At 57.0% G+C, this 27,744-nt stretch overlaps 2 protein-coding genes across 11 annotated transcripts in view; one reads left to right on the forward strand and one right to left on the reverse strand.

Moving 5' to 3' along the window:
* TNFRSF13B (TNF receptor superfamily member 13B) lies at positions 1-16,035 on the reverse strand. 3 transcript variants are annotated; one of them, XM_033074032.1, is made up of 5 exons: positions 15,912-16,035; positions 4,242-4,382; positions 3,289-3,405; positions 2,692-2,901; positions 1-1,966 (listed from the first exon to the last, which is right to left on the reverse strand). In XM_033074032.1, the coding sequence occupies exons 2-5, from the start codon at positions 4,378-4,380 to the stop codon at positions 1,692-1,694; spliced, it is 741 nt and encodes a 246-aa protein (XP_032929923.1). In that variant the 5' UTR covers positions 4,381-4,382; positions 15,912-16,035; the 3' UTR covers positions 1-1,691. The 3 variants fall into 3 exon arrangements, with proteins under 3 accessions (XP_032929923.1, XP_032929924.1, XP_032929922.1); XM_033074033.1 differs by lacking the exon at positions 15,912-16,035 and adding an exon at positions 15,389-15,418; XM_033074031.1 differs by lacking the exon at positions 15,912-16,035 and adding an exon at positions 6,421-6,863.
* Positions 15,622-27,744, forward strand: part of LOC117003782 (myosin phosphatase Rho interacting protein) — a 72,805-nt gene continuing 60,682 nt past the window's right edge. For 6 of the 8 annotated variants that reach the window (XM_033074023.2, XM_033074025.2, XM_033074024.2 and 3 more), the window contains exons 1-2: positions 15,622-15,782; positions 26,644-26,721. In XM_033074023.2, the coding sequence (XP_032929914.1) occupies positions 15,663-15,782; positions 26,644-26,721 (198 nt within the window). In that variant the 5' untranslated portion in view covers positions 15,622-15,662. The remainder of the gene's footprint in view (positions 15,783-26,643; positions 26,722-27,744) is intronic. The other 2 variants (XM_033074030.2, XM_033074029.2) reach the window with 1 other exon arrangement.

Genomic DNA, 27,744 nt, shown 5'->3' on the forward strand with positions numbered 1-27,744 from the left:
CCCAGTGAGGGTGGAGGACGTGGGGCTGCAGGAAGGCAGAGGGGCAGGAGAAGCCAGGAGGCCTTGGAGGTCTGAGCACGAACAGGAGCCTGGGGAGCAGAGAAAGGAGCAGAGCAGGAATGCAAAGGGAGGCTGAAGGAGGCAGGAGACAAACAGCAGAGCAAGAGAGGCTGGGCTGGAAAAGGAACCAAGAACTTGGGGAAACTGAGGGAGAGATTAATCCATGCCAGGGTGCAGAATGAGGGAGAGCTGAGGCTGAACAGGGGTGGGGGCCAAGGTCACTTCTGGGGCTGAAAGACTTTTGCAGTTCTAGAGGAACTGGGTTGCTATTGGTGCCACAGGATTTGGGGCCATGGTGTTGGAGGCTGTGGGGCAGGAACCCACAGGTGTGGGGACCCCAGGAACTGAGAGCAGGAGAGCAGAGGGCACTGGAGCAGATCCCACAGGAGGGAGCTGAGGCTGGGGAAGATGCTGCTGTGCAGGTGGAAGGGAAGGTGCTGATGTGAGAGGGGAGGCCCAGAGGGTCTCCAGGTTTGCTGGGACACAGGGAAGCTCTGGAGGTTGGGATGTCCATGGACTGTGGATGCTGAGACAGTGAGAGGTGACCAGAGTGAGAAGCTCAACCCCCCAGGTGATGCCTTTTTTAATGGTAAGAAAGTATTTACATTTAAAGGAATGTATAATATAGAAGAGATAGAATCTGTTATAACTCTGCTCATGTTTTCTCCAGCTGTCTGCTTTCCCAGCACCAATTTGTGCATATATTGAATTACATTTATTCTTTCAAGCTTAAAGCTGTAGTTTGAGACAGTGGAGGGAACGGGCTCCTACCAGGAGGGATTCTTCACCAAACAAAAAATTCCTACAGTCTTCTTTAGTGGAAATGAGGACTCCAAGTTACACATTGAAACTCCAATTTTTCCATGGTAGCTTTCAAAGCCAGGTTAGATAAAAATATTCTCTCAAAGCAGCTTTAACTTCAGCAGGTTCCTCACTTTTACCAGCTCTTCAGAATAACCCAGGTCAGATATAGATAAATCCAGTTTTGTAGAAAGATCTCAGACTTGGATGAATTTTTATATTGAAAGCCAATTCCATTGAGGATTTTGGTGCCTGTCCCAGCTCCTCATGTGCAGCATCGTGTCCTGGTCACGAGGCAAAGCCTCACCATCACCCATGGCAGTGCTGCAAACACTGGAGCTTCCCACACTGCCTCCTCATTAATGTCAACAGTAAATCCTTGGATCCAATGCCATGTTTGAGAGGTTTGAGGTTTTTGTTTGAGAGGTTTACAGCTGGGCTGGAAATTGTCCTGGTACATGAAGGAGTCTCCAAGCAGGGAGAGCTGAGCTCTCCACGGGATCACTGATCCTTTGCAGGGATGCTGGTGCTGGAACAGGATGAAAAACCCCCATGAGACACCCCCAGTGGTATGAGGTCAAGGTGGAGGATGAAGTCAGATGCTGCTACATGGGAAGCAACTTCTTTCACTGGGAGCACACAAGAACAATGGGAATTTAGTTTCCTGAGTGGAAGCAAACAGCTCTGTGCAACCTCCAGCCCTGTGTGTATCCCACAGCCCTGGCACAGCCCGGGCTGGGTAAGGCTGTTCCAGTCACTGGCCACAGAGGGTGAAGCAGCTTTGATTGGGGCAGAGGGAGCATCCCTCCATTGTGATTCATCCCCTGTGGTCACACCATGGGTGTTTTCTCTTGGGAAGGAGAGCAGATGATTTTGAAGTGGCCGTCGTCAGGGCTGGGAACGGCCCCAGCGCTCCCCGTGCTGCAGATCCCGGAGAAGGAGGGAGCAGCCCTTTCCCCAGGGTGACAGGAGCTGCTCTGGCAGGATTTGGTCTCTTGTACAGCAGAGCCATGTCCAGGGAAGCAGAAGCCACAGGTTTCCACTGGCTCTGGGATTCTGATGCTGGTGAATCCATCACCAACGCTGCCAGCCTCCACCAGGCGATCTGCAAATAAACTCTGCGTCAGCTGAGGGGGTTTAGGAGCAGATTTTACCTGGGAATGCTCTGAAGTTCTGCACTAGAGCCTGTGAAAAGCTACTCCTGGAACTGGAGAGGACACCCAGCTCCCAGCTTGGATTCACTGCATCACCTAAAACACCAGAAAATCTCTCCAAACCTGGTGGCTTATGTTAAAAATGACCCTTTGATCCCTGTGTCCCTCAGGAATGGGAGTCCTTGGAGTGACTCCAGGGGTCACATTGGCTCGTGGGGTCTTCTCTGTGATTTTTTACATTCATGGCTTTGAGGTGGAAGTGTGCAAACATGGATGTGTGTGATGTGTGTGCAGAAATAGGTAAGTAGGCAATTTTTATTTGGAAAGGCAGGAGAGAAGAAAAGGAGGAAGAGTGAAAAACACCTTTTCCATGTTGAATTGTTCCACGTGATCCTTTCTCCTTTTCTCCCTAACACAAGGACTTTGTGAGGCCCTTCTGGCTGCAGAACTAAAACTGGATTTTTGTGGGACAGATGTTTGTTCCCTCAGTGTCTGGATGGAGACTGGAGAGGTTCTGGGGCTCTGCAGGGAGTGACTGAGGGGTTGAGGTGGAGAATTGGGCACAGGGGTGAGCATCACACTCATTGTCTTTGCTTTTCCCCCTCCCCTGTTAGAACTGGCTCTGCCTTCAGCCCCACCTGTCCCCACAAGCTCTCCCAGTGCCCCCAGCACCCACCTTTGGCAGGGTCCTCCCTGCAGTGGCAGGTCCCAGCGCTGGCCTGGCAGGACACCCCCTCTCCCTTCCTGCGCAGGTGAGTCCAGCCCAGGAGCAGGGAGCAGATGAGGCTGCAGAGGCAGAGCCCCAGCAGCAGGTACAGCACCAGCCACGGCTCCTGCTCCGCGCATCCCTTCTGCTCCAGCACCGCCGCCGGGCCCGCTGCCGTGGCTGTGGGGGAGAGATGGGGAGTCAGACACCTCTGGGGTGGCTTTGTGATGGGGAAAGAGCTGACAGAAAGAATTCCACAGCAGCTCTGTGTCCTCTCTGCTCTCCTCCATGGTGAGCTGGGGGAGATCCCTTCCCACACCCCATCCCCACCCTCCTCCATCTCCAGGGATTGTTTCAACCCCAGTTCAGGACTTGGAGATGTTGAGATCTACCTGAGCAGCCCAGGCTGTAAAACAGCAGCACATGATGGGGAAAAGCCACTGTAGGATGGAGAAAATGGGAAAGAGATGCCCTGGCTGCTTTTCCCCAGCCCCAGTGGAATGGCAGCCCCAGAAGGGCGGTCCCCAGGGACACAGGAGGAGTTTTGGGGCCCCTTCCCCAACTCACGCTCGCAGGACAGGGCACATTCCTTGGGGTGCTGCCCACACACCGAGCTGCACTTGATGCAGCCCTTCACAAGCTCATCGTAGTAAAATCCAGGTTTCTTGTTGCAGTCCATGGACTCTGGAGGAGTGGAGGAGAGGGAAGGGAGATGATCACAGAGCCCTCAGCACATCCCCCACCACCCCAAGGCCTGGGATCACAAGTGGATGGGCCCAGCTCACTGCTCTGGCAGGCACAGGGTGGGATCTGCCCCCTGCACAAAGCACTGACAACATCTGCAGGGCTCCAGGGTGACAGATCCATGGGATTTGGGGTGGGGTTTGGCTGGAGAGCTGGGGAAAGGCAGCTGTGCTCACCTGGGAGCTCCTGCCTGCTGCTCTCAGAGCTGCTGCTGCTGCTGCCCTGGGCTTGCACAGCTTTTTGGGACACACCAAAAGCTGCCTCAGCACTGGCTCATGATACAGGAATTCAACACAGAGATGTTCACTGAATGAACCCTGGGATGGGGTTAAGCCACCTCAGCCCATGACTCAAGGAAGGGAACAGGCACAGGGTTGGGGTGCAAAGTTCATTTGTCCCTTGTTCTCCTCCCCACCCGTTTTCAGGACACTCAGTGCCTGTCCCAGGTTGGGTGTTTATCATTATCCACATCCCCTGAAGCTGGTGGCTCCCAGCCCTGCCTTTGGAGGGTGGGGAGGCCCCAGTAGGGGACACAAGTGTTGATGCAGCCCTGTGACCCCAGAAGGGAGCAGTGCAGAGGTGCAGGCACTTGGTCCTGGCCTCACTCCTGAGCTGTTGCCAGCCCCAGCCCATCCATGGGAAGCTGTCAGTTCCCTCTGTGGTTTTGGCTCTGCAAAGCTGAGCTGGCTCAGAGCCTGCCCTGGGGTTCACCCTGGAGTCTGATCCTCCCTCCCAGCTTTGCCCCATCCCTGACTCTTCCATCCAGGGACACTCACCACACACAGCATCACACTTCCTGCTCTGGGGCTGGCTGCAGGCGAGGCTGCAGGGGATGCACTGCTGAACGAGGCTGTCCCAGTACTCCTGGTCAGTGCAGTTCTTCATGGCATCCTGCCCCACACCTGTCCCATCCATGGCTGCAGGACAGACACACAGGTGGGTACAAGGTGGCCACCACGGGGCTGCTCTGCAGCCACCCCATCCCTTTCTAGGGCTGGGACCCCTGGCAGGGACATCCTGGCTGTCCCTCAGCCCACTCTGCTGCCAGGCCAAATCTGCTTTTCAAACTCTGTGTGTGTCCTGTGCCAGTCCCAGGGGACACACAGAGAGCCCACCCTGGCCTGGAGGGTCTGGGGATCCCTGCAGCTGCCAGTGGGAGCACAAACACTGGGGACTATTCCTGTACTTTACAGGCTGTTCTGAAAATACCAGCAACATGACCCTGTGTGTCATTGCTGCCCTTTCTCTTGGGTGTTCCGGTTTCTGGTGAAACCCAGGCTGATGTATAAGGCAAGTCAGAGCAGCAGAAGGAGGGAAATGTCCCCAGGAGACTTTAGACACCAGTTTAACCAGTGCCAGCTGGAGATGGACGTGCTCTTGTCCCTATCACAGGCTGCTTGTCCCATCCTCTGCTGCCCCAGCGCTCCCCGTGCCCTTGTGCACTGGATGTGATGCCAGAGGCACAGCAGCAGTTCTCAGCAGCATAAAAACCTGCTCAAAAACTTACATTTTGAAGAGCTATCTGGCTGATAAAAGCTCCTGTGCTGCGTGAGGTCTGCAGCCAGCACAGCGGAGCAGCTGCAGGAAGCTCTACCCCAGCACAGGGCGGCCCTGGTGGAAATGGAAATGTGCCTTTGCTGCCTGAGAGGGCTCCTGGGAGCCACATCTCTGCCCAGAGCTGTGCTGGAGCTGCAGCTGTTTCCTGCTCGGGTGGGACATGCTGGTGCTGATGGGACCCAAAGGTTTAAAACTCCCCCAAAGCCGCAGCATCGGCCTCTGCGTGCCCAAAGGCTGAGCTGCTGCTGTGGCAAAGCCAAACCTTTGATTTTTATACAGCAAGTCCCCTGCACTCTGTCAGGATTTCTCCTCTCTCTCCAGCACTCAGGAGTGTGCAGAGATTGAGCACTTTGCACGTCTGTCCTGCCACTGCCCACCCGAGGGGCTGAGGATGGGCTGGGTCCCACCTGGGGCAGCACACGGGAAACCCTCCCAGTCCCAGGGAAAAATCCTCTCTGCACTGGGATGGAGGCCTGACACTCACAGATGTTCAATTAACATTGCTATACAATTAAATAATGATTTCTGTCGAGCTGACTGGAGACATCCCCCGGGCAGAGCGAGGCTCAGGCCACTGCACTCCTTGGATGCTCTTGGGACAATCTTTATACCCAGAGAAGGCCCCAGGGGTGGCAGGGAGCCCTTTGGGGATGCAAGCCCTGGGGATGGCAGGGAGCTGGGCCATCCCTGACCTAGCTGGGGTTTCCCATGGGATAATTGATGGAAGCAGATCTGGGGCTGTGTTACAGCTGAGGGGCTGCAGGCTGAGCTCCCAGATGCTGCAAGGACACGTCCAAGGAAATGTTTGCCCTCATCCAGGACAGATCTTCCCCTCCTTGAGGAGTCCAATGTGGTGCTCCCCCCAGCATGGACTTCTTAGCCATGGATTTTCCAGCAGAGCCAGGTGAGTTTTTTCCTCTGCCTCTCAAGCACGAGGACCCTCTGAATTCCCCCACAGACCCCTCATGCCAACCTTTAAGCAACCACAGGACAAAGGGGAATGGCTTTAAGCTGAAGGAGGGTAGTTTTAAATTTGGATTTAGATTTAGATTTTTAGATCAGGAAAAAGTTTTTCCCTGTGAGGATGATGAGGCCCTGGCACAGATTCCCAGAGAAGCTGTGGCTGCCCCATCCCTGGAAATGTCCAAGGCCAGGTTGGACGGGGCTTGGAGCAAACTGGGACAGTGGAAGTGTCCCTGCCCATGGCAGGTGGTTGGATGAGAATTAAGCTCAAACCATTCTGTGATTCCCTGTCCAGCCCCACAGCTCTGCCACCTTCTGCAGGGTGGGAGCTCTGAGCAGACCCTGCTGGCTCTGGGAACGTGACCAACCCCAAACCCTGGCACACACAAACCCCTCACCCCCCCATCCCCTGCAGCCCCTCCGTGGGTAACTCACGTCTGACTCTCCAGCAGTCTCTACTCCCCCTTGGCTCCTGCCATGGCCCCACGAGCTGCAGCCCTGCGCCCCTGCACGCCTCAGAGGTTTATTATTAGAGAGATTTGATTAATGCCTGCGCTGTGCATTTCCTGGGGTTTCCCCTTGTCCCTGCCATGCAAATTGGCTGCACACTCAGCACCTTGCATTGGTTCGTGGGGTCCCTGGGCTGCTGGGGACAGGGTGGGGGACACTGGGGGGTGATGTGTCACCAGGAACAGGGCCAGGTGTCCTGGGCCAGGTGGTCACATTTTCAGAGGGCCTTGGTGGAGTTGGAACTGTGCAGCACCTGCTCGTGCATCACAGAACCGCAGCAGAATCACAGAATCATAAAAGCTGTAAAAGCACTCTAAGATCGAGTCCAACCATTGCCCCAGCACTGCCAAGTTCACTGATGAACCACGTCCCCAAGGGCCACATAAAACACCTCCTAAACCCCTCCAGGGATGGTGATTTCACCACTGCCCCGGGCAGCCTGTGCCACTGGGATGTTTTCTTTCTCTGTTTCACTCTGTACAAGAGGCAACAGCCAGGAGCAAGCACAGCTCAGACCATCCATCCTTTCCATGTCCTGAGGATGGCCAGCACAAACCACTGTCCTGGCTCCTGCTCACAACTCACAGGATGTCTCTGGAGCCCCATAAGGTGCCTCAAACACTGATTTTCTCAGGTGCATCCATGTCTGGGAGGCAGGAGAGCTGTGCTGTGTCCTGTATGGGCAACTGAGTCCCGGCTGGGCTTGGGGCACAAAGCATTAATAACACATTAATAGTGCATTAATAACACATTAATAGCACATTAATAACACATTAATAGCACATTAATAACTCAGCTTGTTTTCCTAGAGGGAAAGAGCCACCTCTGCACTGCTGGCAGCCTGCAGAGGTTTGTCCCTGATTCCTGCAGAGATGCTGGGCATGGCTCTGGCAGTGGTGCCAGGCAGAGGCACGAGGTGCTGGGAGTGTGGCAGAACAGTGACTCAGCTCAGCCCAGAGGGACCTTTCTGCAGAAGCAGCTGAAGGAGGAAGGAAGCAGCAATACCTGTTACTAAAAACATCAGTGGGGCAGCATCAAAGGTTTTTCTGTCTGGTTCAAAACCTCCTATTTTGTGCTGGCCATGTGGAGTTGGAATGGAGAGGCCAGAGGATGTTTTGCTGTGTTCATTGCAGGGATATTGGAGGCTGATCCTGCTCATGGGGAGCAGAGCCCAAAGCAGAGAACCCAGCATCATCTTGTGTTTGGATGTGCCCCAACACACCCCAGATCCTGCAGGAGGGTGGGAAGCAGCACTGGCACCATCCCATGGACCACAGAGCTTGGAGCAAGGAACAGGAGAGGAGACACCACAGCCACGGGGACACTGCAACAGTGCCACGTGCCACATGTCGTGTATCTGGTAAAAAGGATGAGATCATTGCCATGCTGGAGTCTCCCACTGGGAGGGAAATCCCGATTTTGGCATTGCTGAGCTGGTTGGGTGTGGCAGAGCAGGGAGATGGCCCTGGAGGGATGGTCCCAGCCTGCTGGCTCTTGGGTTTTGCAGGGGAAACTCACCTCTGTAAATAGCACCAGAGACTTGCAGTTTCCACCCTGGTGAGCCCTCAAGAGGGAAGTGAGAAGCACTTGGGGGTGGTTTGTCCCTCCTCGCTGAGCAGGGATCAGGCAGTGTGGTTTCAGCTGTAGAATTCTGGGGTTCTGTGGACTGGAGCCCCATTTCCTCGGCCGTGTGCCCCAGTGGCCTCATCCTCTGTGTCCCAAACATCATCATCCCCCTCCTACAGCCTCCAAGGATGCTCTGTGGCTCTCCAGCACCTCCAGACTTGGTCCCACATGAGCTCCTGTCTCACAGCCAAGGCAGTGGCTGCCACCCTGCCCTGCCTGGGGTTGTTCCTGTGGTTTGGGCAGGCACCACCAGCCCCCTGTTCTGGATTTCTGGATTAAATCCCTGCTGAATCCACTGGTTCCCCAGAGCACCAACCAGCATCCTCCCAGTGCAATGCATCCCTCTGCATCCCTCTGCATGGTTTTGCATCCATCTGCATCCCCCTTCATCCCCCCAAATCATTTTGCACCCTCCAGTGCCCATCTGCACCTGGCTCTGGAGGTGCCACAGACTCTTTGGGGTGACAGAGCCCAGTTTTGCCCTGACAACAAAATCTGTTTTTCTGCTGGGCTCTTGCCCCGGTGGCAGTGCTGCAGGGAGAGCTGCAGGTAACAGGCAGACAGGGTGGATAATGTTTGGCTCTGAAAACTTTTGGGGGTGCTTTGCTTTCCCCTAGAACAGCTTTGCTGGGGTGGTTTCTCTCCTCAGCCCATCTGCTTTCAGCAGTTCCGAGCCCTGGCCAGGACGTTTGCTCACACACGTGCTCCCTTTAGGACCTGAAAAAAAAGGGGCTGTGGGGGAAGAAGGAAGGAGGAGCCCTTTTGGGTCGAAACTGCCAACTGCAGGGCCAGGCTGAGCGCAGACGGCTCCGAGGGCTCATTTCTGTCAGCCCAATTCCCCACGGAGGCGCCGGCGCCAGGATGTGCCTGTCCCTGGGCATCCCCCGTGCTGCCACCGTCACCTCGTGGCAAACCACAGAGTCACTGCCAGCCAAACCCGCGGGGCTGCTGCTGGCTTTGCCACCTGGGCTTCGCTGGGGACGCCCCAGGGCTCTGCAGAGCCGGGGTCACATCGTGGTGACCACCGTGGTGGCCATTACAGTGATCGTCGTGGTGACCATCACGGTGACCATCACGGTGACCACCATGGTGACCATTGTGGTGATGGTCTCAGTGACCATCGTGATAACCAATATAGTGGGTGACCATTGTGGTAACCATCATGGTGACCATCGTGATGACCATCATGGTGACCATCACGGTGACCATTGTGGTGACCATCATGGTGACCATCACGGTGACCATTGTAATGACCATCGTGGTGACCGTCGTGGTGACTATTGTGGTGACCATTGTGGTGACGGTCTCAGCGACCATCGTGATAACCAATGTGGTGGGTGACCATCGTGGTGACCATCATGGTGACCATCATGATAACCAATGTGGTGGGTGACCATCGTGGTGACCATCATGGTGACCATCATGATGAGCATTGTGGTGACCATCACTGTGACCATCAATCATGGTGACCATCATGGTGACCATTGTGGTGACCATCGTGGTGACCATCACTGTGACTATCAATCATGGTGACCATCATGGTGACCATCACTGTGACCATCAGTCATGGTGACCATCGTGGTGACCATCTCGGTGACCATCTGACCATCGTGGTGACCAGTGTGGTGACCATCTCGGTGACAGCCATGCCCTTCCCCCCCCCCCCGGGCAGTTCCCCCGGGCAGTTCCCCCGGGCAGTCTGGGGTGCGGCTCCCCCGGCTCCCGCAGCCCGGCTGTGCGGATCTGTCCCCAGGAGATGGCACCCTTGGCCAGCCCAGCCCGGCTCCCGCTGGCTCCTGGGGCTCCGGCTGCATCCGCAGCCCGAGAATCCTCCAGCCCTGCCAGACCAAGGGGAATCACAGCACTTGGAATGGTTTGAGTTGGAGGGACCTTAAAGCTCATCCAGTTTCACCCCTTTTCCATGAGCAGGGACACTTTCCACTACCCCAGGTTGCTCCAAGCCCTCTCCAACCTGCCCTGGGACACTTCCATGTGTGGATGCACTCCTGCCCCTCCCTGGCACCTCCATTTGCAGCAGCCCCCAGAGCCTGGGGGGTTCAGAGCCCCCCAAACAGCCCACACTGCTCCATTCTTCCCTTTGCTCCTTGTCCTGTCTCCCCCCCTGGGGCTGCAGTGGGGCGTCATCCCGAGGATGCAGCACCCAGGGGTGTCTGGGCACTGTGGCAGCCCCTGTGCCGAGGGTCTGACCCTCACAGAGGTTGTGCCAGGGCTCTGGGTGAGCCTTGGGTGAGCCAGGCTCCAGAGGTGCCCCTGTGCATCAGCAGGGTGATGCTGCCACAGCCTCCTTGCCAAAACTCAGGAAAAGGGAAGCATTTTACCAAAGCCCAGGCTGTGCTCAGGGCTGGCTCCCCAAACCCAGCAGCCAGCTGGAGACCAAGCATGGCCAGATGGGAAAAGACCTAGGTTGGCTGAGGTCTGGCACAGAAATGAGGAAAAAGCCCTAAAAATGCGTAGGGAAGGAGCAGGGAGAGGCGGGTTCAGTGCCAGGGCTGTGTACTGAGGTGCAAAGCGTGGGTGGCGGATAAGGGGATGAGTCAAAGAACAATCTTTGGCCAGAACAGCTGATCTGATTGCGTGGATTTTGGCCTGGTGGGAACAACTCCTTGTCCTTACTGCTGAATTCTCTCTGGAGAGGCGTTTTCCTGGCAGAACCCTCATGGGAAGGGGTTTGCAGCTTGCTCTGCTGTTAATTTTTAACACTAAAACCCTGGGGAAATTCCAGAGGGCTGGAGGGTGGCCAGTGGGAGTCAATTTAATATTTAAAAGGAATAAAAGGGCTGATCCTGGGAATTACAGGCCAGGTGAGGCTGATCGCCGTCCCTGCACAAATTATGGGCTGGGTAATTGAGGATACTGTCAGCCAAAAATTAGAAGCTAAAAATATAATTAAGGTCGTTAGCTTGGTTTCATGGATGGCAGCTCCTGTCAAGTGAGTCGGCTTTGGTTTTTGGCATGACTCTGGGCTGGCTGATAAAGCTAATTGTGCTGCTGCATTATAATGGGTTTCTCCAAAGTATTTAATTTAGGGCCATGTGACATTTTCATTTGTAAAACTTGCATTATATGGAGTCAGCAGAGCAGACATCCGACGGCTGCGCTGGCAGCTCCGGGTGGTGGCCAAGGGGGCGAGCGATGGAGGAGGCTGAGAGCACTGGATTTTGCACGGGGTGATGTTTTTAGCAGGGTTGCTGAGGTGAGAGGGGGTTGGCAGGGCAGGCAGCCTCACAGAGGGATCCCCTCTGCCCTGCCCACCAGTCAAAATGTGGGGAAGCACAGGTGGGAACAAAAGATATGGATTTTCCTGCTGAAGCACAGCAAGGTCTGATGGCAGCAGCAGCCACTGGTAACCCAACTTGGAGTGTAATTAATCAATTTTAGGAGAAAGACATTTGGTTTCTCTGGACAAGAAGAAAGTTCTGCTTGGTGGGACAGGTTTATTGTGGTTTCTGGGACATGCTCAGGTCTCAGCATGTGTGTGCAGCTTGCTCTGGACCATCCTCATGGGCTTTTCCAGTCCCATGGAAGCTGCATCCTCCCCTCTGGACTGCATCAGCTGCAGCTGAGTGCTGTGGATTTCCTCCAGTGGATAATTTGGGTCCTTTTAATTTTCCCAATGGGAAAAATGGGATTGAATGGGGCTTGGAGCAAGCTGGTCTAGTGGAAGGTGTCCCTACCCATGGCAGGGGGTGGAACGAGATGCTCTTTAAGGTCTCTTGCAACTTAAACCACTCTGATTCTGTGACAACTGTGCACAGAGCAGCCCAGGGCCTTTCCCTCCATCCAGGAAGGTGTTTTACACCCCGTGTGGATTCCCACCCTGTGGCTCTCACCCCTATAAGACACACAGTGGCATGAGAAGCATCCAAGCCTCCTTTGGTGTTTCCCCTGCCAGATGTTGCCCTGGCAGGGCTGTGGAGTGCCCTGGATGCCCATCCCACACTGGGGCTCCACTTGGAGCAGGGCAGGAGGAGAGGAGCCCTCTCAGGCGCCGCTCAGTCCAAGCCTGGATCCAGTGTGGATCCCAGGGCTTGCCAGCTCCAAGCCATGGCTCCTGCCCTCTCCCCTGGGCATCCATCTGTCTGGCTCCACGCTAATGACAGCGAGCTGGCGGCACAGAGGCATTAAATGACTTGCCCAAGGTCCTGAGGGGAGTGATGGCCACCCGGGAGGAGCACCCGGCCATCCTGCTCCTGTCCCGGTAGCGCCCGGCCCCGCGGAAAAATGTGCCACAGAGCAGGAAAAACACGGCACAGCCACATGGACTGTGTCCCAAACGGTGACATCCTGGTGAGCAGAGCCAAGGGATGGTGCTGGTGGGGTCTCCACACCATGACAGGAGCAGGTGCTGCTCTCCTCTCGCCGGTGGGGTTTGGTGCTGCCGAACCCTTTCCAGGAGCTGCAGGGTTTTGCCATTGCCCTCCCCAGGCTGGGCCAGCACAGCCTGTGCTGGTGACTAACACCTCCTGCTTTGCACCTTGTTTACCTGGCACTGGGGCTTCTTCTTAGAAGGCTGACTCACCACAGCACCTTCCTCCTCTGCCACTGCAGCTCCCTGACAAAAACTTTCCATTTTCCCATTGTTTTAATTGCCCTCATTTGAGGAAACTCCTCCAGAAAAAACCGGCTCTGGCTTGAAGAGACATGACAGCTCCAACTGGGCATTCCCAATGGGGGGATGATGGGGTGAGACACATGTTCCCATGGCACATGTTGGGCACCTCAATGCCATGGCTGTGCCAGGATTTGGGGATGTCACACAGGGGATGTCACAGGCAGTGAGTTTCCAGAACGTGGCACAGGGGCGGCCGGCGGCGCGCGAACTCCGGCTCCGCACGGCTGAATGCGGCCCGACAGGTTTGTGGAGAAGCCTGTCCCGTTCAGCTGGATTTTTGGAGAGGCTGGAGCCAGCCCCAGCAGCAGCCGCTTCCCGCGAGGTGCTGCCGGCTCCGGCAGAGCCGCGCATGGCGCCAGGTCACGGCCCTGAGCCCACGGGGCAGGCACAGCCCGAGGGTGGGACACACATTGCCTGCTCTGTGCCAACACCGTGCCCTTTTCTGGGGGAATGGTCCCCATGGAAATAGGGAAAGAGCAGCCCCTTCCCTCCAGGGTTTCTCCAGTCTGTGGGGTCTGTGCCCTGAGGAGGTGGAGAAGGACCATGAGGAGAACATGAAGGTGTAAATGGAGCTGCAGAGAGGAATAAAAAAAAAGCTGAACATCTGTAGGAACTGTGGGATGCAGGGCATGCCAGGTCCTCAGCAAGCAGTGTTGCAGGGAATAATCCAGCATTGGGGATGGAAGCAGGGAGGGAGGAAAGGGCAATCAGGGAAGGACAAGAGCTGGTTGAGAAAATCATCCACCCTTCTCCAAGGCGCAGGATTTCCGCAGTCATGTGCCAGGTGAACCCTGGACCCACAGCAAGGGTGGCAGGGTCTGTACATTCCACAGGGGAAGAAACCTCTCCTCCTGGGGTAGGGTTGTGCTGCTTTTATAACATCAGGATCAAGGAAAAGGTGGGAAAATCCACCCCAGATGGTGGCATGTGGGGGTCTGGTGGCCACCTGGGGTCATCATGTGGGCTCAGGGCTGGGTGAGGATGCTCTGGGGTCACTGGTGCTCTGCTGCCCCATCCCAATCCACGGCACACGGTGTGTGCTGCGAGTGGCCCTGGCAGGAGGGAGAGAGATGATTAAAGCTGCCTTTGATGAAGCAAAAATTAATAAACAAGCAGGCAATTGTGCTGGGCTTTATTTAGTCGGGATGACAGCGCGGAGCCGGCGTGGCGAGGCCGCTGAGGCCGGGTCCCACATCAAAGGGCGGGACAGCGCCGGGCGCGAGGGGACCACACCGTCACCTCTTCTCCAACGGGTTTTTCCTGGTCCCAAAAATCCAGGAAGATCCATGTGTTTGTTCCTCATAGCAGGGCCCCATCCCACGCTGGCGGGGAACACTGGGATGAGCAGGAGATGCTCTGTGCCATGGTGATGTCTGACTGTGACAGGATGGGGGCATTTTGGAGGTGTAACTTGGCACCTTTGCCCTGTCCCCTGCCCAGGGTCAGCGTTCCCACCTCTCTCCTGACCCAGGGATGCTCCACAGGCACTGAGGTCCCTTCCCTGGTGCTTCTGTGCAGAACCCAGGGGCAGAGCTGGGAGGCCAAACCTGTGGCCTCACACCAGGTCCTTATCAGCCGGTCAGGAATATTTACCTGCCGGTTTCCACCGGATAAAAATTCACTGGACAAACAGGAGCTCCCAGCTGGCCCCAGGGCGGTGGCACAGCAGGGACGTGGCTGAGGTGGGACGTGCATCCCTGTCCCTGCTTCATCCCTGGTCTGTCCCCAGTGCCCCAGGTCACCAAGGTGCCACATGAGTGTAAGGGACATTGTCTGCACCTAATCTGAGCATCAGAGGGTTGGTGACCCTGGTGTGGCAGGGCTGGGGACAGGGTCATGGATTGTCACCCTGTGTCACCGCGTGTCCCACTGGCAAAAAGCCGGTGCGGGCTTTTTGGGAGGTCATTGTGTTCTATAAGAGGCCAAGGGTGGGGGCCACTGGACAACTGCTCCTACAATGGGCTGAGCTGAGTTGAGCCGAGCCAAGCCGTGCTGAGACAGGCTGAAGAGAGCTGAGCTGTGACGAGCAGAGCCAAACCAAGCTGTGCCAGGCTGAGCCAAGCCGAGTTTATCTGTGCCGGGCTGAGCCAAGTCAGGTTGAACTGAGTTGGGCTGCAGGAAGCTGAGCCGAACCGAGCTGAGTTGTGGTGGGCTGAGCTGAGCCAATCTGTGCCAGGCTGAGCCAAACCGAGCTGGGCCGATCTGATTCGAACCAAGCTGGGCTGAGCCAAACCGGGCCGAGCCGAGCCGAGCCGAACGGAGCCGAGCCGGGCCGAAGTGAACCGAGCCGAACGGAACCGAGCCGAGCCGGGCCGAGCCGAGGGGGGCCGCTCCCGCCCCAGCTGTCAGCGCACCACCCCTCCCCCGCGGCCGAGGCGGCCCCGCCGCTCCCGTCGCTTTCCTTGCTCCCCATTGGCCAGCGCGGCCACCCGTTAGGGGCGGAGGCGCGTTCCCATTGGCGGGCGAGCACGTCCGTCCGCGCGGCCGCTCCGCCCCCTTTTCCGCCTGGCTCCGCGGCGCTGGAAACTTTGCGGGCGGCGCAGTCGGGAGCGGCTCCCGCAGCGCCCGCACGCCCGGCCCGCCCCGCGCCGGCCCCCGGCCCCGCACCGCACCGACCCCCGCACCGCCTCTCACCGTCCCGCACGGCCCCGCACGGCGCGGGCAGCGCCGCCCCTCCGCGCTCCGCCGCCGCCCGGCCATGCGCGCCCGCTGAGCCGCAGTAGAGGCGGCCGCCCTGCGCTTCGCTCCCTCTGTTGATTTTTTTTCCTGCTGTATTCGCCGGGGTTCTGTGTTGGTTTTTGCGTTCGCGTGACGCCCCCCGCGGGCGCGGGGCGGCGGCGATGGGCGCGGCGGCGGGCGGGCGCTCCGCGGGGCGCTGAGCGGGCGCGCAGCGGGCGCGGGCCGCGCCATGGCCGCCAAGGACAATCCCTGCAGGAAGTTCCAGGCCAACATCTTCAACAAGAGCAAGTGCCAGAACTGCTTCAAGCCCCGCGAGTCCCACCTGCTCAACGACGAGGATCTCAACCAGGTGGGATCTTACCCCAAAAACCACTGTTTTCCCCCCAAAACCCACCCCGGCGTCCCGCCCCCCTGCCCGCCCCTGGGTCTCCGTGCGGTGTCCGCTATCCCCATGGGTAGCCTGGGGTCCCGCAGGTACCTTGGGAGCCTCCTGGGTAGTTTAGGGTCCCATGGGTGTCCCGATGGATAGCTCAGGATCCGATGGATAGTATAGGGTCGGTCCCATGGACGTCCTGGGATCCCACGGATAGGACAGGGTGCCACGCTTGTCTCTTGTGCCCATGGTTGGCACAGGATCCCATGGGATCCCCAGGGGTGCTTGCTGGACACAGGTGTTGTAGGGTCGTGTGGGTGCCTGCTGCTCCCACAGTTACCTGGGATCAACTCAGGGATGCTGTGGGGTCCCATGGGTAGCACAGGGAGCCTGCAGGTATCTCTATATTCCATGGGGTGTTGTGGAGCTCCAAGGGTGCTCCCTGCTCCCATAGGGTACTTAGGAGCCCCGTGGGGTGTTCGCTGATCCTGCAGATAGCCCAGGGACCTACAGGATATCCATGGTTTCTGTAGGGTGTTCAAGAGTCCCACTGGTGCACTCTGGTCCCATAAAGTGTCCAGGAGTCCCGTGGGGTGCTGCTGACCCCATGGGTGCTGCGTGGTCCCGTGGGATGCTGCTGACCCCATGGGTGCTGCATGGTCCCATGGGATGCTGCTGACCCCATGGGTGGTGCGTGGTCCCGTGGGGTGCTGCTGACCCCATGGATGGTGCATGGTCCCGTGGGGTGCTGCTGACCCCATGGATGGTGTGTGGTCCCGTGGGATGCTGCTGACCCCATGGATGGTGCATGGTCCCATGGGGTGCCTGCTGCCCCACGGATAGCACAGGGACCCGCATGTATTTCTGGATCCATGGGGTGTCCAGGAGCCCCATGGTTGCTCTCTGGTGCCATAGGGTATCCAGTGATTCCTGCTCATCCCATGCGTAGTGTGTGATGACCCCACAGACAGCACAGGGACTCACAAGTATTTGCGAAGCCTGTGGGATGTCCAAGAGTGCTTTGGGTGCTGTCTGGTCCCATAGGATGTCCAGAGATCCCATGGGATGCCTGCTGACCCCACAGATTCTCAGGTGTCCCGCAGTGTGCCCACATGTCCCTGAGGCCATGGCTCACCCCAGTGCCACCTCCCCTGGGGCCTCACCCCCTGAGGCCATTTGGGGCCCGGCACCAGCACTTGGGGTGATCCCGTCCCCTCCTGGGGTGCAGGGCAGCAGGTGGGGGGTGTCCTATGAGCTCCACCAGGCGATCCAGAAAGTCCTGGGAAAAACCTCGGTTGAAAACAAAACGTCCCCTCCTGGACGTGCCGGACATGACCCCCTTGCTTTCCTGGGGACATGGGAAGGGGACCCCGGCTCCTTTCCCGACAGGGTTCAGCGCTGGGGGGCTGCCAGGGCTGGGCCTTCCTCCTCTTCCTCCTCTTCCTCCTCTTCCTCCTCTTCCTCCTCTTCCTCCTCTTCCTCCTCTTCCTCCTCTTCCTCCTCTTCCTCCTCTTCCTCCCAGGCCTCCCTCAGGCCCAAGGCCGGCGCTCCCATGGCAGGGGGTGTTTGGGGCACAGGGGGCGGTTTTGGGGTGCGGGGGCCCGTCCGTGGTGTTGTGGTGAGGGGAACAGGGCCGCCCTCCCTCCTCCCACACCTTTCTGGGCCAGGGCTGCCATCCCCGCTCCCGATCCTATTATGGCAATGAGATCAGACATATTGCTGCGCTCGCTGGGGGGGCGGCGGAGGGGGGGGGGGGGTGCATCGTGAAATCTGAGGGCTAATATGGAAAAAATGTAACTGGAAAAAAATGCCGTGGTGTGTGCGGGAAAGGGGCGGGCGGCGCGGAGCGTCGCGGCCGTGCCCAGACAAAGGAGCCGTCCCGGAGGGGGCTCGGGAAGAGCCCCCCGCTCCCGGCCGGCCCCTTGGCGCTGCCCGGGACTGCGCTGCCTCCTGGTGCAAAGCTTATTTACTTTTGTTGGGGGGCTCAGAGCATCGCACGCTGCCCTCCATAGTGCCTGCCACGGGGGCCACCCACCTCTCTGGGGACCCAGGGACGCGTTTCGGGCAGCCCCTCGTTGGCTTTGTTCCCGTCGGGGTGCTGGGTGGCCCTGGGGGGCTGCACCCGCGGCCGGTTCCCATGGGGTCGGGGTCAGCCCCGTGGCCGGATCCAGGCCCTGATGCGGGGGGCTCCGGTTGGGAAAACGGCGCAATCCTGCTCGGTTTCTCTTCTTGCAGCTGGGGTGAAGTAATCCCGCTTTCCCAGATAAGATGGTGGCTGTGGTAGCGTGTGATGCACGCACGCACCTCCCGCCCTGCCCGCAGCTCCCCCGGCCCTGGAGGCCCCGGCCGCGGCCACCCCGGCGCTTCCCCGCACCCTGCCCGCCTCTCTTCCCACTTCGTGCCCCGTTTCGCAGCCTGGCTGGATGTGGGGGTGTGCTCTCTCCGAAGCACACCCAGGAATAACGGTTCATTGAACAGCTCTGAATGTTTCTGCCTTTTTAACTCAAACATTTGAGGGTTGGGTTGGGGGTCCCACTCCACAGTGTGGGTCTCGATGCCCAGCATGTCCTGCTCACCCTGTGGACAGGGACAGTGTTGGTGATTACCTAGAGTCAGGCTAGAAAAGTCTTTTGCAGACATCTGACCTTTGTACTTGGCTTGGAGGAAAGATGAAGGTACTTCACACTTACGCAATCATGTCTCTTTTGGATTTTTATTAGATAAAAATACCTGTGTGGGTGTCAGGAGCTGCCCCCGCTGTTTCCTGGGGTGCTGCAGGGCGCTGGAGCCGCTCGGGGCAGAGACCCAGAGTGTGTTTGCAAAGAGTCACAAATATTTAGCGGTAGTAGTGGATTTCCGTCGTACTCGGGAACCGGCTTAGGAATGGGGCTGGGAGGGGGGAAATCCAGCCCCAAACATCAGGATTAATGAGCTGGAGCTCTCTAATAATAATCAGACTTAGCGCTTCCAACTTCAAAGGGTTGTGCGGACGCTAAGTCCCTAATCCCGGGAGCGCTGCGTTCACGAGTTGTTTTTGTGCGTGGCTGTGCTGCTGGACGGGGCTCGGTGTGATTTGGGGCAGCTACATGCAGTCCCACCACCTGTTGGAGATGTGACTGTCCCCTCCCAGGGCTGCAGGTGGGAAGTGATGTGCCCTTTACCCCCCCTCAATCTGTGTTTGACCTTCTGGGGTGCCCACACAGCATGGGAAAAACTGGGTCAGTCAGCGCGGCTGTTCTCCCTTTGGGAAAATCTGTTGCTGTGGGTCGTACACTGTCAGATCCCCTGATCCTATGTGGTGGCAGGATCTAGCTGTTGGCAGACACAGTGCTGTTGGTGGCTCTGTCCTTGCTGTGCCACCCACCTGTTGCCAGCTTGTCTTATGCTGCTCCTTTCCCATCCAGACAGAAATTCCCTTTTTGTGGGAATTTCCACTTTCCTGGCAAGACATGCCCATGCTGGCACTGCGCAGTCCCCTGTAACCACTTGCAAACCTCATATGGAACTCAGCTTTTCAGAACCTGCCCTGGGAAGATGGATGGTTCCCAGGGTACCCCATCCTGTCTCCAAGACAAAGCCAGCCTGTCCAATGGGACCCTTTTCCCAAGCAAGGGGTCCCCCAAGGCTCTCACGGGGGTGTCACTGTGGGGTCCTTGCTCTCCATGCTGGCTGCTCCAGGCTAATCCATGTCTACACACACATATCCTTGGTCTATGAGATGAGGCCCCCAACAACATGGGACTGGCTGGGAATTAACCTAAAAATTTTGCCTGGCCTGAATTGGAAGAAGAGCAGAGTGTAAAGCAGTTGCTTTTAATTTTCTCCATGCATTTGCTCTCTCGGGGCGTGGGGACTGGCACAGATAGAGGAATTTGAGGACGTCTTTCCAGCTACCAGTGTCTTTTTTTCTCCCCTTTTCTTCTTTTTATTAGAGATCATGGCATGGATGCCCAGAGGACCACCCAGTTAGAAAACAGAGCTCACAGACTTTTCCCACTGCCTCTTCCTGTGACCACCCCTGCCCAGTGACAGGGGGTGGTTACTTCCATCTCTTCTCCATTGGACATTATCACTTTCCTACTGTTCTGGATGCTGATCAGCTCTGAGGCTGGAGTGTGTCAGTGTTGGGTCGCAGGCTTGGCTTTGCTCTGGGACATTTTGTCCGTGGGGCTGGGATGCCCTGTGCTGCAGGGGTCCTGTCCTTGCTCCTTGCTCCTTGCATTGTCCAAAGGGTGACAGGGTGAGGGATCATGTCCTGGCCACACTTTTCTCTCCAGCTCTGCTCCTTTTTGGGAGGAAAAGCCCCCATTTTCCTGGAAAGCAGCCCCCGCGCTTGCATTCCCCGCTCCCTGCTGCTTGTATCATGCTGCAAAAATCCGCCTCTACTTGACTGATTATTAGCACTGAACAGGGGGAGATTTCTCTGCAAATGTCAAATTTGCCTCTCTTGGTGGCTGTGGAGGGCAGGGACTCGGAGGGCACAGCCAAGGGGACTCGGAGGCAAGGTCACAGTGGCTCTGCCCTATGGGCAGCATCCCATCCTTGGACAGTGACGTGTAGGCAGGGAGCACAGCAGGCACTTGGAAGCTGTGTTGGATGCTGGTGTTGATTTGGGGTGCACTTGAACCTCTGCCTGGCCCAAGGGAAGGGACGTGGCGGCGCCTTTGGGTGCTGGAGAACCGTCCCCTTTGCACACTCACTCGCTGCTGGGTTTTTGCATGGCGCCACACCTTATCTGCGCTGGCACCTGACAAAGTGATAAATCCCTCTCCAACACTGTGGAGAGATGTTGTGGCTTCTCTCAGGCGCTGAGGAAGGCCAGTGGTGGGAAGTGGTTAGATACGCCTGCTCGCTGCCAGGCACACCGGCTTCGGGACTGCTCCAGGAGGAGCTGGAATTGCAAAGTCCATTCTGTCCTGCTTCATTTTGCTGCTGCTTGACAAATTCCCTGTGCATGCCGCAGCTGGCCTCAGCCAGCTCTTGCTCTGACTGCCCCAGGTGATGGCAGCGCTCGGACCTGAGCACAGCCCTGGGACAGGGGTGTTTGCAGAAGGAGGCCGGCTGTTTGCACGAAGGGTGAATTCAACCTTTCCCCTTCCTGTTCCTCTGGTCGGTCGGTCACTCCCACTGCCCACTGTTTGGGCAGCTCTGTCCTTTGGGGTTTGCTGACACCTGGGTCGGTGCTAGCAGTGTGCCAGGAGGGTTGTGCCATGCACAGTGCCCACCAACTTGCCCACAGTAGTGGCATTTGGTGATCCTGGTGGCCCCAAGTCCAGTGTGTCCAGTCTGATTTGGCCTTATGCTGCTTGTGGAGATGTGTTGATGGTGAAATCCTTGGCCTGGGATTTGCAGCTCTGGCAGTGGCCAACTCGTGTCTGCCTTGTCCAAATGTGTTTTGGCAGAAGAGCTAGATATGGATGGAGATGGGACTCTGCACATCATCCAGGGTGACCTTCAGGAGCTACCCATGTCTTGTCCTAGAAAAAGCACTGTTTGGGCTGAATGCAGGGGCAGTGAGCAGCCACTTGGATGAGGTACTGGGGGATGGGAGAGTGTTTTTGCTTCAGGAATGGTTGTGGATGCTCAGAGGCAGCTCTGCAGCCTCCGCGCTGGGGTTTGGCGTCACCAGGTGACAGACAGCAGAGGGGAAATGTTGTACAGGCAGGGAAACAGAGATGTAAACAGCTTAACTACTGAGGCTGGGCTTCATCCCAGCCCTTGGGATTGTTGCTGAAGCGTGGGTTTGCACAGCAGTGTTTGCAGAGCCTCCCAACAGCCATGGTCATGGGTCTCTCGTGGGTCTCCATCTGCCATCCCACTGGGAGCACACAGAATGTCAAGTGACGCTGGTCTCTCAGTTCCTAGAAGCCATGCTGTGGGCAGGAACACTTGCTTGGGTGTCACATCCCATTCCCTCCCTGAACACTGTGCCACCTTCCCCATTCTTGCTGAGTGACAGCTGCTCCAACTCATCCATTAGCAATGTTCTCTTGGCTCCAAGGTGTGCAAAACTGAGAGCTGAGCGGAGCTGAAACGGCCCTGATTTCCTATTTTGAGGTTGCAGCCACAGTATTTGTGGTGACTTTCTCCTTGAACTGTGCCAGAAACGTGTCCCTGCCTTATGGGAGCTCTGAGTGGATCAGGAGAAGGCACAAAGGCAATGATGACCTTGCTGTCCCCACAGTCTGGGTCTGGATGACAGCTGTGACCCTGTTGTGCTCCCCTGGGTGTGGGGAGCAGCAGGCGCCGCTGTCAGAGGGGCTCCTCTGGTGAATATTGTGGCTCACCCATAAAGGTGATGGAACAAGTTCCACCATGGATTCACCCACAGCCTGGGTCAGGTTGGGTACATCATTCTTTTGTGGGGCTGCTGGAAGCCCTGGCATCACTTCTCTGCTGCACAGGGCTCCCTGCTCGCAGTGCTGGAGGCAGAGCCTAAAGCTCCGATGCAACAATCCATTTTTCTTCCCCTTCCCGCTCAGTTGCCAAGCCTGAACAAAACAAGCCCTGCCTCCACCCGAGACAGGCTGATTACGTCTGCCGGCAGCCTAAACAGATTATCCCTCCCGCCACGCGCTCGGAGCCAGGAGTCTCTCCCGGCAATGGGCTCGGACTTCCCTCAGAACATGAGGGGCTGGGTGGGCATTGGCTGTGGGGGCATCCCAGCCCACCCCAGCGGGTATGTGGGTTGAATCTGGCCCCTAAGAGGGGGATGTGGATGTTGGTACAGCTCTGCTGTTCCACCTTGTGCAATAAACTCCTGCGGCACTGTGGCTCTACTGGGTCCTGCGTGCCTGGCAGATCAGTGCAGGGAGGGAAAAGCTGAAGGTACCACTAAAACCACAGGAGGTGTGAAAGCCTGTCCAACAGGCAGCTGGTTGGTGTCACAGCCCACCTCCAGCCCTGTGACCTGGCACTCCATGGGCTGCCACACTCCTGTGACCCAACCTGCCCTCTGTGGCCCTGGGGGTGTGCAGGGGTTCCTGTATCACCCTGGGCTTTGGGAAGTGCTGAGTGGCTCTGCACGTCCTTCAAGCCCCATTCCCTGTCTGCTGGGAATTGTGTTCCCAGTGCTGGTGGAGCTGGTTGGGGTGGTTTGTCCATGCCTGGGCAGCATCAGCACAGCAGCCTGACAACTTTGTGTAAACCCAGCTGGGGCCGCTTCCTTCTCTGCTTCCTCCCACCCGCCGTGCTGCCGGCGGCGCTGGGCTGGGGGCAGCGTCCTCCCCCTGGATGCACCGTGGGCTGAGGGGATGGAAGCAGTGGCTGGAACAGCGACCCAAGAGGCAGGTGAGGTTCTGCTGGTGCCCACAGCCCAGCTCCAGCATCGGATCAAAGGTGGGATGCGATACCTGGACACTCCCAGAGGTGTGACAGGAAACGAGTGGTGACGTGGGGATGTTGCGTTAGTCAGCCTCAGTCCCAGCAGTCCCACGGGAGGGATTGGATGGAACTGGGCACGGTGGGGCTGCAAACTGGCTGCACTTCTCATGCCATGGTGGGGTGAGCGTCACCCCACCCCAGCTCCATCAGTGGCCCCTCTTCACTCTACTTTCCCACAGTATTTTGTGGCTCACCCTCCAGCCAGATACCTTCTGGATAAAAGTAAAGCAAAGCCACCCACCCAGTGTGGCTGCTACCTGTGGAGAAACTATGTGGAGCTGCTCTTTGGGTATCCCCAGAGCTGTCAGGAGCCAAACAGGGCCCTGTGTGGTTGAAGGCATCCTGGGAACCCTGCTCTAACACCATCCCTGAATGAGAGATTGGACAAATCTCTTTGGAAGAGGGAAATTTTTGCTCTGAGGTCTTGCTCAGTGCTGATTGTTGCATTTTCCTCTTCTTGAGGAGCTCTCCAGAGAAAGCCAAGCCAGTGGAAAGGACATGTGATTCCAGCTCCATCCTGCTGCTCCAACACCCCCCAGACCTGCCTCTCACACTGGGTTTATTTTAAACCTTGCTTCAGCAGGGCCATTCCAATGCAGGTGTGATGAGCTTATTTCAGAAACTTCGTATACTAATTCATATCCCTTTCATTTAGGCTTGTACCTCTCTGGGCATTTGCTTGGTTTTAGCAGGAGCTTGTTTTGGTTTGGCTTTAAAAAGCGCTGCTGCGTGTTTGTTTGTTGATGGGTGGAACCAGGCTGCCCACGCTGCCTGGCTCTAATTCATACCTTTCAGCTACTTTGGTTTCAATATCTGGAATTGGATTCTTCTGCCAAAATAAGTGTAGCCCACTGGTGGTTATTTATGACACTGGTATAGAAATGTCCATGCTCTGTGTTAAGGGTGTGTATTTCAGGTGCTCAGTGTTTATTTACAGACAGTTTGAGCTAAAATTGGAATGGCTGAGGGCAGAATAATGTCTGCTGGGGATGTGAGCCAGGCTGAGGTAGAGCAGGACTTCATGCCTGTAGTACTGGGTTATTCTTGCTGCCGGTCCCTGTTGGTTCCATGGTTACTTTATACCTGGTGTGGCACTGGGACCTGCCTGCTGCCTGTCACACATTCTGCATGGCTGCAGTGCTGTGGCTTAGCTGGGTTGAGCACTTGCTCTTGGTCAGGAGCTGTGCTGGGGCACAGAGTGGAAAAACTGGGGGGTGGAGGAGAGCTGAGCCCTGCCTGCTGCTCAGCTGTCTGGAGCATCATCAGGGTGCTGCCTTGGTGTAGTGGTGCCAAGCGTTGGGGACATCATGTGCCGTTGTCACTGTCATCCTCTTGTTCCTGCATGGTGGAGGCCACTCCCAAGATCTTCTCAAGCCCCAGTTGCTCAGCACTCACCTCACATTCTCTCACATGAATTTGGGGACCCCATTTCCTGTCACAAGTCACCAGTCACTTGCAATTCTGCTTTTCCCCTGTAAAACACAAGAGAAATTTGGGATGTTTGGCCCTTGCCAGGCCATGTGGGTGGCTGTGGCCACATCCCAGCGTGGCAGGGAGCCCTGGGATCCCCTGCTCCGTGAGTCCTCCCATGGCGTGGGCACGGATGCGTCACGGGTGGTTTGGGTGGGGGCCCGGGGCGGGGTGTGCCGGGGGAGTGGCAGAGCCTGGCTCACCTGCGGGGCGCTGGCAGCGTGGGCGGCAGGAGACGGGCACGGAGCTGGGCACGGAGCTGTGCTGAGCAGCTGGAGGTGCCATGGGGGCCATGGGCGAGCAGGGCACCAGCATCCAGGTGAGCTGGGCAGGGGTACCCAGGGGGCTCTGGACCCTTTGCCGAACGCAGGGAGGGTTGTGGTGCACACAGGCGCCTTTCTGTGCCCCCAGTGTGATCGTGGGAGCAACTGTAGGGGTGCCCTGGGCCCCCCTAACTCCCCCAAATTGGATCCTAATCCCAGCACTTCGTTTTCATTGGTTTAAATCTCATTTAAAGGGGGAAGGAAGGAAGGAAGGTCTTCTCAAATCATGTTTTCCCAGCTGCTGGGGGAGCAACACCTCGAGCTGGTATGTCATATTGTGAAGGGGATAAGAGATTTTGTTATTTCTTTTCACTTTATAAACAGCAAAAGGTCTCCTCCGGCGTGTTTCCAGTTTGCTTACTCAGTGCTTCATGCATTTGACAGTTTCTGGTGTATAGGCAGTTTCTTCTATTGTTTGCAGGGATTTTTCCAGAGGGGAAATTTTTTTTTAACATTACAAAACCACAGAAACTGGCAGGAGGAATCTAGGGGAGGTACTGGATTGGAAACAGTTTTAAACTTTAAGGAACAGAAAAGAATGAAAGCAACAATATTAACTGAATCAGTAAAAGAGCTGGGAGTGTGTGTCCTTGTGACTTTTTGGCTGGGCCAGGATGGACGTGCATGGATGTTCCATGGTGGAAATCAGTGTTCCCAGACCCAGGGTCTCCTGGAACTGGATCTTCCCTTGGTTTCCTCCCTCCTGGTCTGTCTTGGTATCTGTGGAGCCGCCTTGCTGGTGTGGCAATGCTTTGCCACTCTTGCAGCAGGATTTGGCCCCAGCCCTTGCCAGGTGTTGGCTCATCATTTACAGCTTGACAAGGCAGCAGGAGCGGTGCCTGCAGGACTTTGCGTGGGAGGTGCCCATCTCCATCCCACTGCTTGCCACGGGTGAGCTTCACCCTGGCCACTTCTGCATCCAAACCACCAGTGGAAAGAGCCTGGATATTTTTTTTCCACTGACATACGGCAGTGCTGCAAGGTTCTTTCCGAGTATTCTTTCCCTTTCTCTTCCCTGCTGGCTGAATGAGCTGTTTTCCCTCCTCCTGGCTCTGACCTTCCTGTGTGCTCGGCCGTGGGCCGCTGGATGCTGCTGCTGGGGGGAGAGAGCTGGCAGGGGCTGGCCCTGCAGGGAAGCAGGAGTTGGATGTGCACGGCACGGGAAGCGGCTGGGAGCTGGAGAGCTGCCAGCACTGGGTAGTTTTTCCTCTCTTAATTAACGAACGGAAAACATGGAGCTCTCCTTTGGAGTGTGTTTTTGCTTTGGAGTAGAGGCACGCTGCCGATGGCGTCGGGAAGAGCCGGCGCTGGGGATGGGCTCTGCTGCTCGGCAGTACCCGCGAGGTTGGTGCTCCGGGCACGGTGCCATGCAGGAGCAGCTGTGTTTGGAGTTTGTGGCTGGGGTTTTGCCTCCTCCCGAGTCCTCGTCTCAGTGCCGTTGGCACACAGTGTGTGTCACACCACGGGTTGCCATCAGACACCACGTTCCCTGCGCTGGGAAGGCTGAGTGCCGGCGTGCAGGAGGCTGAGCTCACACAGCTGCCTTCGTGCTGGGGCTGCTGCAGTTTCCCGTGGTCCCTGACCATTGATTCCCTGTGGTGCTGATCCACGTTGAGCCATTTTCTGCTGTGTGTGAGTGTTTCTCTGCTGTTTCTTTGCAGGCCAAACCCATTTATGGTGGCTGGCTGCTGCTGGCCCCGGAAGGAACGGACTTTGACAACCCCGTCCATCGCTCCCGGGTAAGTGAAGCTGAGACATCCCCTCCCCATGACGTGGGTGGGGGTGGCAGGAGGATCAGCACGGGCTGTCCCTGCCCATGGAAGTGGCTGTGACCCTGGGAGTGCCAAAGGCACCTCCATGCACCCATCCCCTTGTGCAAACCAGGAAGCTGGGAGATGTTTCTGGCAGCAAGTCTGGAATTCCTTCTCTGGGATGCAAGGTCTCCCATGCTGGGCAGCAGCCTGGGGCACTGCAGGTGCAGGTCAGGCTCAGTGTGTACGATTTTATTGCTTGTTGCTCTTGCTTTTTGATGCTGCCCTGGTTTGCCTGACACGTGCCATGCTGCCAGGAAGGCAGTGGGGTGTTGGCTGTGTGACTCTGAGCTGTGCTGTGACCATCAGAAATGCTCCCAGTTTTGCTTTGGGGCTTGGAAACAGCTACTTTATTTTCTGCAGCTCATCATGAGCGTGCCCAGAGCTCTACAGGGAGGCTGCATCCCATCCCCTAGTGTGGATATGCCAGTGTCACCAGGTCCTGCAGCAAGGAAGGGACCAAGTGGTGGTTCCCTTTTGCAGGGATCTGCAGACAGAGCAGGACACACTCAGCTCCTTCCCAAAGGGGTGTTCTCATACCTGGCACAAACAGCACCATCCTCTGGGGTTGGAGCATCCCCCACTTTCCTGTCCAGGGGGGTGTGAGGCTCAGAAGGATGTGGCCAGGCTTCACTGCTGGCTTGTGATGAGGACTTCCAGCCTGTCCCCAAGCTTTTCTTGCAGGGAGCTTGCTGCTGAGGCTGCCAGAACGGGGCTGTCTTGTGCGTGGGAGGGATGGCAATGGTCCGTGAACCCTCTGTCATGTAGCCAGAATGCTCTTGGAGCTGTTTGTAATAAAAAATCGCTCCCGAATGAGCAAGAATTGAGCTCTCAGTTCAGCCTGGGGTATATGGGTCATTACTTGGAGTCACAGCTTGTCATAGGCTGGCTGGCCTGACATAAAGGGGACGTGGGACCCATGTCTTCCCAAAACCCAGGCTGTCTGCTGAG

The sequence above is a fragment of the Catharus ustulatus genome, chromosome 16, assembly GCF_009819885.2.
Source record: "Catharus ustulatus isolate bCatUst1 chromosome 16, bCatUst1.pri.v2, whole genome shotgun sequence".
In the NCBI taxonomy this organism is placed as follows: Eukaryota; Metazoa; Chordata; class Aves; order Passeriformes; family Turdidae; genus Catharus; species Catharus ustulatus.